Source organism: Ammospiza nelsoni, chromosome 22 (assembly GCF_027579445.1).
Source record: "Ammospiza nelsoni isolate bAmmNel1 chromosome 22, bAmmNel1.pri, whole genome shotgun sequence".
NCBI lineage: Eukaryota > Metazoa > Chordata > Aves > Passeriformes > Passerellidae > Ammospiza > Ammospiza nelsoni.
This window is the reverse complement of record NC_080654.1, coordinates 6,756,743-6,770,363: the sequence shown is the minus strand read 5'-3', so window position 1 is coordinate 6,770,363 and position 13,621 is coordinate 6,756,743. Positions and strand designations below refer to the sequence as shown.

At 51.6% G+C, this 13,621-nt stretch overlaps 1 protein-coding gene across 2 annotated transcripts in view; it reads left to right on the top strand.

Moving 5' to 3' along the window:
- The first annotated feature begins 5,673 nt into the window (after window positions 1-5,673).
- Window positions 5,674-13,621, top strand: part of CAPZB (capping actin protein of muscle Z-line subunit beta) — a 63,425-nt gene continuing 55,477 nt past the window's right edge. The window contains exon 1 of one of the 2 annotated variants that reach the window (XM_059487393.1): window positions 5,674-5,814. In XM_059487393.1, coding sequence (XP_059343376.1) covers window positions 5,812-5,814 — 3 coding nt within the window. In that variant the 5' untranslated portion in view covers window positions 5,674-5,811. The remainder of the gene's footprint in view (window positions 5,815-13,621) is intronic. The other variant, XM_059487394.1, reaches the window with a different exon arrangement.

Genomic DNA, 13,621 nt, shown 5'->3' with positions numbered 1-13,621 from the left:
CACTACATTAGCATACTGTGTTACATTTTAAACCCTAAAAACTCCTCTTTGGCCCCTTCTGCCAAGCTGTAGGGTCTGCTCTGACCCTTGGATTTGCTTGCAAGCAGAGGGCCTTGTTTTATCAAAAGGGGATCACCTTCAGCTGGCCACACCATTGTTTTTTGGTTGTTCAGTAACTGAGGGATCTCAAAGCTTGCTTTCATTTCAATCTCGCTTATAATTTCAATATTCTCAAAATCTTTTGCCAGACAATCATATTTATAAGGCTTTCCTGTTTCATCTTCCCCAACACTGAGAAGCTGAGAGGCCTCAGGAACAAAATGTAAACAATGATTATCTGCTGCTGTGGAATGCAACAGGTGCATCTGGGATTGGTCTTATGTGGTTGTTTCTAATTAATGGCCAATCACAGCCCAGCTGGCTTGGACTTTGTCTGAAACAGAAGCTTTTGTTATCATTCTTTCTTTTTCTATTCTTAGCCAGCCTTCTGATGAAATCCTTTCTTCTATTCTTTTAGTATAGTTTTAATACATCATAAAATAATAAATCAAGCCTTCTGGAACATGGAGTCAGATCCTCATCTCTCCCCTCATCCTGGGACCCCTGTGACGCCGTCACACCCTCAGGCTTTGCATGGGGCCACACCACATCCATGAGCACAGTTTGTGCTGCTGCATTCCCACACCACTCTGTGGGATTGTGAGTGTGTGCTGTTCATGGTTCCAGCTGTCAGGTGTGGCTGCTTGAAGCAGAACTTGGAGAAATGGGACAAGATGTGGCACAGCTCCTTGTGCTAATTCTGCTCCAGGCTGCTTTTGCTGTGAACATGAGCTTTGCCCCAAAAAGCTCAGCAGGAGAGCACTTGCATGGAAACCCTGACCTGAGTTTTTGCCAGCTCTGAAATTCCAGGCAAAAGCAGTGCTCTGACATTTCATGTCTTTATTTTCTGTACTATTTTGTGGTCATTTTTTAGAATAGCAGAAAGAGAAACCTTGTGCTGTATTGATGAGGTTTTCTAATGAACCAGCCCATGAACAAGTGCTGGGTTTTAGCCTTGCAGTATGTTTTTCCATTCTTCCATGTCTCTGGCTAATTCCACACAGATTCTAACTACTGAACCATGACCATTGTATTAAGAAAGAATCCAGGCAGGCCATTACAATTCTTTTGGCTGGTATATTAGCAGGCTTCAAATGAACTGCAACGTGTCAAGGAAAAAGTAAGGGAATGGAAAGTTTTGTTTCTTTCTGCTGTGTTTAATCAGCTTCTCCTTGATTCTTTTTTAATGAAAAGCCACAGACATTATTGCTAGTTAATGACCAAGTTTGACAAGAACGCCCTCAATCCTCTCTTTGCTCAGGGTAAAGACTTTGTCTGTCAAGTTTTCTGAGCTGAAAATACAGAGTTAAAGGAGCAGCTGCAGGAAGAGGAATGAACTGTGTCCTGGGAGCTGCAGCTAAGCTACCACTGCAGTCCTGCAGTGTTTGGACACCTTGGGTGCTGCTGGCTTTATCCTCTCCATTAACAAAAGGAGCAGATCTGCTTGGGTGCTGCTGGAGTGGAAAAAAGTCTGGTTCGACATTCTCAGTGCAGGGAGGGGAATGCCTCAAACCTCCCACCAAATGGGTGAGATGTTGTTTTTCATTAAACCTGGTATTTGGAGTTACTCATCAGTTCGTGCAGGAAATGGGGAAACTCTAAAAACTTTAAATTCCAAGAACACACTCAGCAAAGCTGCTTTGGATTCAGGATGGGGCACTTTTTTATTGTTTGTGTGCTATTTTGACACTGTGTACAGAGATCTCCATAGTGAGAACTATCTGTGGCTTGAACATAGAATTCCAAGACATTGGGTAGTGTTGGAGGTACCTTTTTCCTATATTAGTTTCCAAGAAACACTTGGTTTTCAGCCTCAAACCAAGTGATGCTGCTGTTTTACTGACTCTGACTAATAAAACCCAGCAAGCTAAACTTTACCATTGCTGGAGGATTCTTGCAGCAATAAATTCAATTTATGAGAACTCCTAATAAAAGTTTACATATCTTTCAAGTGCCATGAAAGAAAATGGGCAATCTGACCAAAAAAAAAAAAAAAAAAAAGTCAAGATTTTGCTTTTTTTATTACAAAAAATGACTATTCAGTGAAGCATGAAGGTTTTCTCTCAGACCCTGTTCCTCAGCATGTTCTCACAGTCACCCTTGGTCCTGGATAAATGCTGGAATAAACAAAATAAATAGCATTTCACCACACATGCAGGAGGATAAAATAAAAACCACATCGTGCTGGACCACAAATGCTTCAGGAAGTTCTGGCTGAATGTGAAAAGCACTTTTTAATGCTAATAAGTGTTTATCTTTTTCCTTCCTCGAATGTAATCAAATGTACAGGGAAAGCACATGGCTTTTAGAGCTGCTGATTGCAGGATCAAAAGCTTTGTTATTAATTGCACATGAATCTGATGTTGTGGGGCCATTGTCATCTGACATCATTGTTTGCTTCCTTTGTTTATGGACCCTCCTTTCAGAGAGGAGGGTGCCTGCAGAGCCCTTTGGGGAGCTCTTTGCTGGAGTGGGTGATCCATGTCCAGCTCTGGGAATGCTTGAGGCACAGGGAACTCACAGCTTGGATTATGGGATATCCCTGAATTCGGTGTTAACCCTCCATAAATCCCACAGCAAGTGGGATGGGGTGACAATTATGGACCTTCTGCCTGTTGGGATCCACTCCCCACCCCAAACTGCAGCAGGCTGGCCCTACATCTTAATAAACAACAAAAAATCCCTGAAATTGGCCTGCTCTAAACAAGCAAAGCAAACAGCTGCTCCTCATTTGAAAAAAAAAGATGTGACATCCATTTCCAAATGAATCTGCAGATCTTCTTAATGCAAATGTTTTTGGGAAAACAAAAAGCAGCTGTTTATTCTTCTTCGTACCTATTAGCAGGAGAACAAAATCCAGGATGCTTGTATTCCTTCCACTAAGAAAAACATCCTCTTGGCCTCCAAATTCATTTAGAGCTCAAATTGTTTGAAATACACTGGGCTGCCCAATTCTGCTATTGCTGTGCTGCTCCAGCCAGCAGCTAGGAGCTGTTTGTGTTCAAACTAAAAGCTGCTACAAGTGGAGTTGTCATGGAGTACTTTGCATGAATTTTGTGACTGAAAGAGAGAATTTTAGAACAGGCGTTTCCAAATTTATCAGTTCTGGCCTCCCAGCCCTGAGAAGCATTAGATGTGTGGATCCTTGGATAAAGAATGAATAATTTGGCCTGTAATGAACAGGTTTGCTTTTCTTAATTACTGCTGGGAGGCAGCTCAGAGGGAATGCAAGGGCTGGAGGAGGATCTGGGAGCTGCAAAATGGGAGCCATTTGGGATTGCTCCATCTTACAAAGCAGAGTGAAGGAGGTTAGGCTGAGGAGTGGTGGCAAAGAACTGAATTTGGACTCTGTTGAGCCTTCTGAGGTCATGGGGCTGCTCTCCCAGACGGGGAAGGATAATTTCCTAATTCCCCACCTTTGGGGTTGTTTGGTTGTGGCTCTGGATGGAGTTCGATGTGGTTTTGTGTTTCTGTGCAGTAATACAGCTCCTGTTTTTCCTGACATCGTTCTCCTGTTTTCTCTCCGCCCTTCCGGGCTCGTTTATTCCTGCCACCCCTGAGAGCTGTTCTGTGTGCAGGGGCTCCATTGTGGTGCAAATCCGTGTGCTGCAGGCCTGCCTCTGCCTTTGTAACCCGATCCGGGGCCATCTGTGTGCTTCCCTGGGAACGGGGCTGTCTGTGACACCAGGGGACAAGCTGTGTGACACCCCAGTCTGTGACACCAGGGGACAAGCTGTGTGACACCCCAGTCTGTGACACCCAGGGGACAAGCTGTGTGACACCCCAGTCTGTGACACCAGGGGACAAGCTGTGTGACACCCCAGTCTGTGACACCCAGGGGACAAGCTGTGTGACACCCCAGTCTGTGACAGCCAAGGGACAGCCCTGTGTGACACCCCAGTCTGTGACACCATGGGACAAGCTGTGTGACTGCTGTGTCTGTGACACCCAGGGGACAAGCTGTGTGACACCCCAGTCTGTGACACCATGGGACAAGCTGTGTGACTGCTGTGTCTGTGACACCCAGGGGACAAGCTGTGTGACACCCCAGTCTGTGACAGCCAAGGGACAGCCCTGTGCGACTGCCCTGTCTGTGACATCCAGGAAAAGCCCTGTGTGACACCCCAGTGTTTGACACCCCAGGGACAGCCCTGTGTGACTGCTGTGTCTGTGACAGCCAAGGGACAGCTCTGTGTGACACCCCAGTCTGTGACACCCAGGGGACAGCCCTGTGTGACACCCCAGTGTTTGACAGCCAAGGGACAGCCCTGTGTGACTGCCCTGTCTGTGACATCCAGGAAAAGCCCTGTGTGACACCCCAGTCTGTGATACCCAGGGGACAGCCCTGTGTGACACCCCAGTGTTTGACACCCCAGGGACAGCCCTGTGTGACTGCTGTGTCTGTGACAGCCAAGGGACAGCCCTGTGTGACACTCCAGTCTGTGACACCCACAAAAAGCCATTTTTCACCCCATGTTGGCACTCCCAGCTCCTGCAGCAATCCCAGGGAAGAGCTTTTGGCTCCCCAGGGCACATCTGCAGCACAGAGAGGCCCAATGGGGTTTTTTGGGGTCCTGGCAATAAAACTGGGGTGAAACCTGGCCTGACCTGTTCCAAAAGAAGATGCAGAGGAAGCTCTTGGTGCTTAATGGATTTTTATGTTTTCCTGAGATCATTGTCTGGTGTAGCTCTGAGATTCCCATACTGAGGCCAGGTCAGGAGTCTGCAGTTGGGATGTCTTACCTGAAATCACTGTAGTGGGAGTCACCCCAGTAATAGGAAAAAATGTTTTATTTTGGGGCAGTCTGAGCAAAATAGAAATGTTTTATTAGTGCATATACCCTGTTTTTGGAGATCCTGCTTCAGGTCTCCTCCAGGGCACTCTGCCTTGGTGGGGGTTGGATCAGGTGTCCCCTGAGGTCCCTTTGTGCCCTGACAAATCTGAGATCCCGTTATCCCTGGCACAGCAGCCTGTGTCAGCACCTGCCTGCCTTCCAGCAGGCACCTCCCATCCAACACACATCCTTTTAGAAATAACTAATAATTCCTTTTAAAATAATCTATCATTTCCTTTTAAAAATAATTAATAATTACCCCTGGCCTTAAGCAGCTGGAGGCTGCTCATTCTTCCACATCACTTCAGACCTGGCAGATGCATTACAAGCATGTAAAGTGCAGTTTACCTGTGTAAAACGCACCTTTAGGGTTACGAGTTTGCTGCTCGTTATCTTTTCTGGGCGGCGTTTGCCGTGCAGCCCGCCTGCCTCGTGCTGCCTTTGGTTTAAACTTCCACAAGTGCATTTAGGGAGCGACGTTCCCGCGCAGAGGCTCCGGGACCGACTGAGGGCCGGGCCCGAGCTGCGGGCGCGCCCCCCGCAGGCCCCGCCCCCGGGCCGGCCCCCGGGCTCTGATTGGCCGTCGCCCTCACCCCCGCGCCGCAGTTGGTGCCGCCGTGCGCCGCGTCCCCCCCGCGCCAGTGGCGTGGTTCGCTCCGCCCCGCCCCCCCGCCCCGCCGCCGCGCATCCATACTTGGCGATGGCCGGCGAGCCGCGCGCTGATTGGCGGAGAGCGGCGCGGGGGCGGGGCCGGCCGCGCTGACCCGGATGTTCACTGCCGGGCGGCGGCGGAAGCGGACGGGCCGCGGCGTCGAAGCGACAGGGACGGACCGGGAGGCGCCGCCGTTCTACCGCCCCGCGCACCCGCCCAGCCGACATGGTGAGAGCGGGCCGGCCCCGCGCCCCCGCCCGCGGCCCCCGCCCTTCCGCACCGCCCCCCGCGCCGGGTCCTGCGCCCACACCGCCCCCTCGCACCGGGGGGCCTCGCCCGGCCTCCCCCGGGCGGTGGGGACGGAGGGAGGGACGGCCCGGGCGGTGCCACCGGGGCGCAGGGAGGGCTGACCCGGCCTGAGGGCGCTGCCGGGGGGGGTTGGGGCTGGCGGAGGCTCTGCCCGGCGCTCCGCAGGGCCCGGGGGCGGGGGGCTCGCCCGGGGCTGCGCTGCCCGGTCACTGCCAGCCCTGCGGTCCCGGTACCGGGCGGTGCTTTCCGGTACCGGGGGAAGGATGTGGAATGACACGGGCAGTGCTTCCGCTTTGGCGGAGAACGGTGCCGCCTGGGGCGCTGGGAGCGCTGGGCCGTGGCCGTGGCTCCCGTGCCCGAGCCCGGGCTGTGCCCCCCGCCTGGCCCGTGGCTCCCGTGTCCGTGACCGGGCTGTGTCCCCCGCCGGGCCCGTGGCTCCCGTGTCCGTGACCGGGCTGTGTCCCCCGCCGGGCCCGTGGCTCCCGTGTCCGTGACCGGGCTGTGCCCCCCGCCGGGCCCGTGGCCGTGGCTCCCGTGCCCAAAGCAGGGCTGTGGCTCCCGAGCCCGGGCTGTGTCCCCGGCCCGTGGCCGTGGCTCCCGTAGCCAAAGCCCGGCTGTGTCCCCCGCCGGGCCCGTGGTTCCCGTGGCCGGGCTGTGTCCCCCGCCCGGAGCTGCCCCTGCCCCGCGTGTGCCGGGCTCGCCTGGAGCTGTGAAATGTGGGGAGCAAAGGGGCTGCAGCCCTGGGTGCTGCTCCTCCTCAGGGCTGGGAGCTTTCCCTTCCCCCGGAGAAGCCCCGGTTTGCTCAGCCGTGTGCCCTGATCTGTCTCGCTGTGTTTCCCCAGTGGATTAGCCCGGGGCACGAGACTCTCGATTCCCCTTTGGTGCTGTGCAGAGGGAGCAGCTGCAGCCGCTGCCCGGGCCCTGCTCTGCTCCCGGCCCGGTGCTCAGGGGCTGTTCCCGAGCCTCCTCAGGCACTTGGAGGGAATCACATCGCTTCATGCTCCTGGGGATTTGTGAGTCAGGGTTTCCAGCAGGACAATTCAGCAATGTTCAAATGTGTTTAGCTCACAAAGGAACACCCCGCAGCCTGGCTCTACAGCAGTTTAACCACACCAGTGTAATCCTTTACTTCTTGCCTTCATCCATAGGAATTCCAGAGGCAATGCCTTATGTTCTTTCTCTGGAGCTGGAGCCAGCTGTGTCATGCAGGATAAAGATTTTAATGTCAGGTGAAAGGTGAAGAACAGTTATGATCAAAGTTCTGTTCCGTGTTGGTCCAGACAGGAGCAGGTGCTGCACCTGAGTCCAGCACAGAGCATCTCATTCCAGCTGTGGGCCTGATTTTAACACACTGACATCTGTGTGTGCAGGACCTGCCTTGGAATCTCAAACTGGGATTCCAGCAAACTCTCCTAACTTATGCCACTGCAAAAATTGTCACAGGAAAAGAGCTCAGAGAAAACAAGGAGGCTTCAAGGAAAGTAACAACAGTGGTACTAACTTTGAAGGGATATAAAAACATCCAGTCAGGGTTTAAATGTAACTGTGCCAGTTGTTTGGAGGAGGTGCAGCACAAATCCTTTGGAAATTTCCTGAGTGTCACCAGGTTTTGCTGCCTTCTGTTTTTTTTTCATGTTTAGTTGTGGAGACCACTGGGCATAGGAGAAATTGGATCAGAACTTCCAACACTCTTGTGGTGGTTTCCAGTGTTAAAAGGACTCCAGGGATGAACCTGCAAGCCTCCATTTTCAGCTCATGTGCAAACCCAGTGTTTGGGGTTCTTCCAGGAGCTTTGCTTTTGGTGCTCTGGGAGCAGAAGTGGAGCACTGAGAGGATGGAATGGCCCTCCCACTGCAGAGAGCAGGTGGTGTGGTGCAGGATATTGGGTGAAACACCTTCCTGGTACCTCAGGGTTACCAACATCTGTGTAGAGCAGAGCTTTGTCTCCTTGGAGAGCTCAGAGCTGTGCCCACATTTCAGTCAGGTGCTCAGGGAAACAGGGCAGGGCAGCACATGGAGCTTGAAAACTGGATGGATGGATGGATGGATGGATGGATGGATGGATGGATGGATGGATGGATGGATGGATGGATGGAGTCTCCTGTGCTAAAAATAAATGGAATGCACAGTTCAGGGCAAAGCAGCACTTGGGAGAGTGGATCTGCTGAGATTTCTGGAATTGTGGGTTATGAATGGATGGGATCCAGTTACTCTCTGTAAAAATAAAACCCTTCATTTCCAGGTTATGTAAACTGGCCTGATCATGTTAGCAAGGATTTCTTCTGCTATGCAATTCTTGGGGGAAAGGAGGACAATTTTAGCAAAATTTATGATTTAATCATCCATAAATTCAGGCTGCCTAGTGCAGTGCTGGCTGGGCATCATCCATGTAGGATTTGTGAGGCAGATAAGGAGCAGTGAAGCCCAGCCCAGGGTGTGTGATGTGACAGTGACACCAACACAAACCTCCTGTGCTGCTCAGAGTCACTCAGATTTTCAGGACAGGATTTGTTTGTTTGGAATCAGAGCCCATCTGTGACCTGGTCATGTCCTTTTTGTACCTCCACCGTGTTCTGTGAGGGTGTGGGGATGTTTTCAGTACCCACAGCAAGTCCTGTGCACCTCGTGCCTTTGAGAAACACCAACTTCAGCTCTTTTGTGGAGTCTGTGTTGGATCAGGCAAGCCAAGTGTGTGAGCTTAGCTCAATGTTATCTTAAACTGCAAATGCCCAAAATAATCAAGTCAGAGGGGATCTCTGGGAGGGGGGAATGCTGCCCTTGCAGTGATGCTTCAGCTGTGGTTTGCTGGGCAGGGGAAGCATTCAGCAGCTGAAGTTGTTCAAACAGGATTTCCTCATATGGTAAATATACATGCTGATATGAGGCTAGTTCACATCTGGGAGTGAAACAGAATGAAAGTGCAGCTCAGCTCTTTTGGGGGGCTATTTTTAGTCCTTGTTAGTGGAGTTGAGTTGAGAAATTACGTTCTTTGGAAAAGTGACAATGCTGCCCTTCTCAATTTCTGCTTCCACAGCTGTCAGCTTTGCTTTCCATCCATCCCTGACCTCCCTGGTGAAGGATGGCTGGGGTGCTCATCATCATCATCATCATCATCCAGCACTGCCCAGTGCTCTCTGCTGCTCCAGTTTGCCATTGGGGCATCAGAGAATGTGGAATGGTTTGATGTGGGAGGGACCTTGAAGCCCATCCCATTCCATCCCTTCCACTGTCCCAGGCTGCTCCAGGCCCATCCAACCTGCACTTGGACCTTGGGCACTGCCAGGGATCCAGGGGCTGCTCTGGGCACCCTGTGCCAGGGCCTGCCCACCCTCACAGGGAACAATTTTTCCTAAGATCTCACCCATCCCTGCCCTCTGGCAGTGGGAGCCATTCCCTGTGTCCTGTCCCTAGTCTGTCACCATCCTTCCTCACAGCTCCTTCAGGCACTGGAAAGCCCCAGTCAGGTCACCCCAAAGCCTTAAAATTCAAATTTAGGCTCAGGGTACTTCTGTAGCAGTATCCTGTGCCCCTGTTTGTCCTTGTGCCTGCCCTTTGAGGGGGTGTTTGGTCAAATCCAAGGAGCTCCTTACCCTGCAAAGTGAACTTGTAGAGAAATGTTTTGCTGCAATTTGAGCTGGTTCACACCCTGACAGACACACCTCAAAGTAAAATAAAACTCTTTTCAGTGCCTGCTGAAGGGAGCAGCTTTACTGGAGAAATGTGAGGTTCTGAGAGGTGCCTGTGCCTGGTTTAGGGCTGTGAAATCCCAGGATAGTTTGAGTTGGAAGGACCTTTAAGGCCATCTGGTCCAGGCTGGTCCATGCTCAGCCCTATTTTACCCTGGTTTGATCCAATGTGCTTTAATAACCTCTATTTCCAGGTGAAGGAGGTGATTGCACAAGTAGAAGATACTCAAAGGAGATGCTGATCTTCTGTTTTTATCAATATGTTTTAGTCAGTCCCTTTCTAAAGTGATTCATAAACTGATTTTTAAAGTGCATCATAAAATTTCCTGCTTTCCCACTGATTCATGCTGGGAGTCCTGAAGAATTTCAAAAGCCTCAAGCAAATAAATTTTTGTGTCTCTCCTTAATGCAAGGAGAAAGGCCCAAAGCTTGTGTATGCTTCAGTTCTTCCTGAGCCTTTGCCATTTCCAGGAATAAGGGCAAAAAAACCCTCACTTAAAAACATGGGATTTCAAATTTGAATTTCTTTGCAGCAGAGGCTTCATCCCTGAAGGAGTAATTAATGTATCTGACCAACACAAGCTTTTCCCAGGCTTCCTGCTCTCTCTAGTTGGGCTTTAGCCCAAATTATGTTTGCTGATAGGTTGTGATAATTAAAAAGCTTCTCTAAGTTGAAGATCAGGAGCTCAGGGCAGTGCAGTGGGGGTGAGGCCACTTCAGAGTGGAGTATAAACTGATCCTTTTCTTCATCTTTGGTGTGATGCCTTCTTAAATATTCAATAGTCTGTGACTGAGGGGTTCCTCTGAGCAGTGACCAAGTGCTGTGGTGGGAACCTGGTTAAGGTGTGAGTGAAACACTGGGAGGGTGAGAAACTCTTGTGATTTGACCTCAGTAATTCAGGGGTCCTGGACCTGATCCAGAGGCCAAAATTCCCTTCTTAGTCCCTTGTCCTAAGGCAGGATGGGAGCAGATGTTGCAGACAGGCTGTGCTGGGGAGTTGCAGCTCTTGCCTGTGTGCTAGATGAGACATTTGAGACTTCCTTGGTGTGGCACGAGGGGAAATGTGGTATTGAGGAAGTTTTAAAGCTCTGGTGGTTATCTGAGAGGGTTTATCATTTAAGGAAGGAGCTTGGCTTGTTTCTCAGCTAAATCATTGTAATTTTCCCCTGTAATGGCAGATGCAGTGGAACCCTGTCCTTCTCTTGTGTTTTTGATGCAGTGAAGTTTTGAGTGAGGCTCTCTTCTGTTGTTTTGTGCCCAAAATTATCTTCTATTTAGAATTACTTTAGTTGCATTAGGTACCACCTGGTGCTGTGTTTCCTAGAGTGGTGGTCTGAGCCTTGGCACCCTGAGCACTGGATTAATTTCCTTGTATTCTCTGGTGCTGCTGTTTTGCCCTCCCTCCCTCTCTGAGGCTTTAGAAGGAAATGTGCAGCTTGCTTTGAGCTCCTGCTCTTTGTGCCACACCTTCCAAGCCGGCCTGAAGAATTAGGAAATGGATTTGCAGGCACTTGACTTATCTGGCTGCCCTGCTCAGAGGTTGCCTTCTTTATTCCTGCTCTGTGCAGATTAAACCTCACTAAGTTCCTATTTCATCAGTGGAGCTGCATTATTCCAGTGCAGGCTTGCTTTGGGAGCCCTGGCTCTGGGTTTAACCCTGGGGACAGGAGGGCAGGGGTTGCAGCCCTGCTGCTGCAGAGCCTCCCTGGCTCTGGAGGGGACAGGACTGTCCTTCCCTGATCTGGAGGGGACAGGACTGTCCCTCCCTGGCTGTGAAGGGGACAGGACTGTCCTTCCCTGGCTGTGAAGGGGACAGGACTGTCCCTCCCTGGCTGTGAAGGGGACAGGACTGTCCCTCCCTGGCTGTGAAGGGGACAGGACTGTCCTTCCCTGATCTGGAGGGGACAGGACTGTCCCTCCCTGGCTCTGGAGGGGCTCTGTCCTTCCCTGGCTGTATAGGGGACTGTCCTGTTCCTCCCTGGCTCTGGAGGGGACAGGACTGTCCTTCCCTGGCCATGAAGGGGCTCTGTCCCTCCCTGGCTCTGGAAGGGACAGGACTGTCCTTCCCTGGCTCTGGAGGGGACTGTCTGTCCCTGATGTGTCCCTGCCTGACTCTGGAGGGGACTAAGCTGTCCCTCCCTGGCCCTGGAGGGGACTGTCCTGTCCTTCTCTACCTCTGAAGGGGACTGTCCTGTCCTTCCCTGAAGGGGACTGTCCTTCCCTGGCTCTGGAGGGGACAGGACCTGGCTCTGGAGGGGACAGGACTGTCCCTCCCTGGCTCTGGAGGGGACAGGACTGTCCCTCCTTGGCCCTGAAGGGGACAGGACTGTCCCTCCCTGGCTCTAGAGGGGACTGCGCTGTCCTTCCCTGCTTCTGGAGGGGACAGGACTCTCCCTCCCTGGCCACAAAGGGGACTGTCCTGTCCTTCTCTGCCTCTGAAGGGGACTGTCCTGTCCTTCCCTGAAGGGACATCCTCCTCACAGAGTGGAGCCCAGACCTTTCCTGCTGTGCTCCCTTGGAATTTCAGTCACGTCCTTGTTGCAGTGGGTGTGTTAAGGGCCTGGGTGAAAGCAGAACTCAGGAGCTCTCAGTTTTAGCAGCATCAGCTGAAACAAGGCTGGAAACAGCACTTAAGTAAGAGGATTTTGTGAGGAAGGAAAAATGTTTGAGACTGCACTGAAGGCAGAAGCTTAGTGGTTGCCTGAAGCCACCATAAATAAAATACTCTTTATTCTCTCAGGGAGTTCTGTTTGTGTTTCTTTAGGTGATACTTTTTTCTCTTTTCCATTAGACAAACTGCTGAGTTTGACAGTGATGTTGTGTTACCTGCCTTCCCTGAACACTTTTGCGGTGGTAAATACCAGGATTTAAAAAGCTTCTGTCAGGCCTGGCTGCCAGCCTGGGCTTGCAACCTGAGACACCTCAGGAAACAAGAGCTGGGGCTTTTGGTGTTAATGCAAGGGAGAGAAAGGCATGAAATGGAGGGATGAGGTACAATATCAGCTGCATTGTGCTGACTACAGCTGTATTTATCCACCAGGTGCTGCCACCCCGCAGAGAGAGGTTTGGGTGTGATCTTGGCTCAGCATTGATGGTGCTCCTCTGGGTGGCCAAAAGCAGCTTCAGGTAGCCATGAGTCCAGGCAGGGCTGATGCAGAGCTTGGGAAGGTGCAGAGTGACCAGGTGGAATAACTGTTAACTTCAGGAAAAACCTGCTGGGGGTTGAAGCTGGCACAGGTGTGCCAGGTGAGCCCTGCTGCCGCAGAAAGTGTCACCCTGCTGGGAATGGCCCCAGAGCCTGTTGGAGCTGGCTGCCTGTGGGCTCAGGTGGGTTCAGAAGTGATGAGGAAGGCATGAAAAACCTGCAGGGATGGGCAGGTCTGGGAATTCCAGCAGAGGAAGGAATTGTGGCAGGTGTGAATGTGCTGTTAGGTGTGATATTCCTATGGCTGTAGGTGTGCAAAGCCAGGAGCTTCCTGCTTTAAACCTGGAATTCCTGGGGCAGAACTGGGCTGAGAATCCCTTTGCTCCAGCTGGGAAGGGCCCTCAGCCAACCCTGCAGAATATTTGGGGTGTCCTGAGGCAGAATCCCCTTTCCCCAGCTGGGAAGAGCCCTGCAGGGCACTCACTGAGCTATCTCATGTGTGACCCAAGCACCAGGCATATTAACCTACTTTCCTGACCTTTGAGGAATGGCAGAACTTTGAGGGAAGAGGGCTAATGAGAGATCCTCTGTCCCCCGCCTGCCTTGCCAGGCATCCGGTTACTCGCCAGAGTTATCTCCTGAATTTACAACCCTGGCTGCAGCCTCCAGGAGCTGCAAAGTGCTGAGTTGGCACCTAAAGCCAGGCAGCTGTTGGCTCCACAGAGAGCTGGGATAGAGCAAATCCTGAATTTGGGATGTAGACACTGTTAGTTCTGCTGTCAGTAAGCACAGTCACCTTCAGACACAGTACCTGCTCCATAGTGTGTATTTTCTCAAATGTTTTTGATGTGATTTCTCACAAAACTGCATTTAAGTTGCAGTTGACTGCAAGGA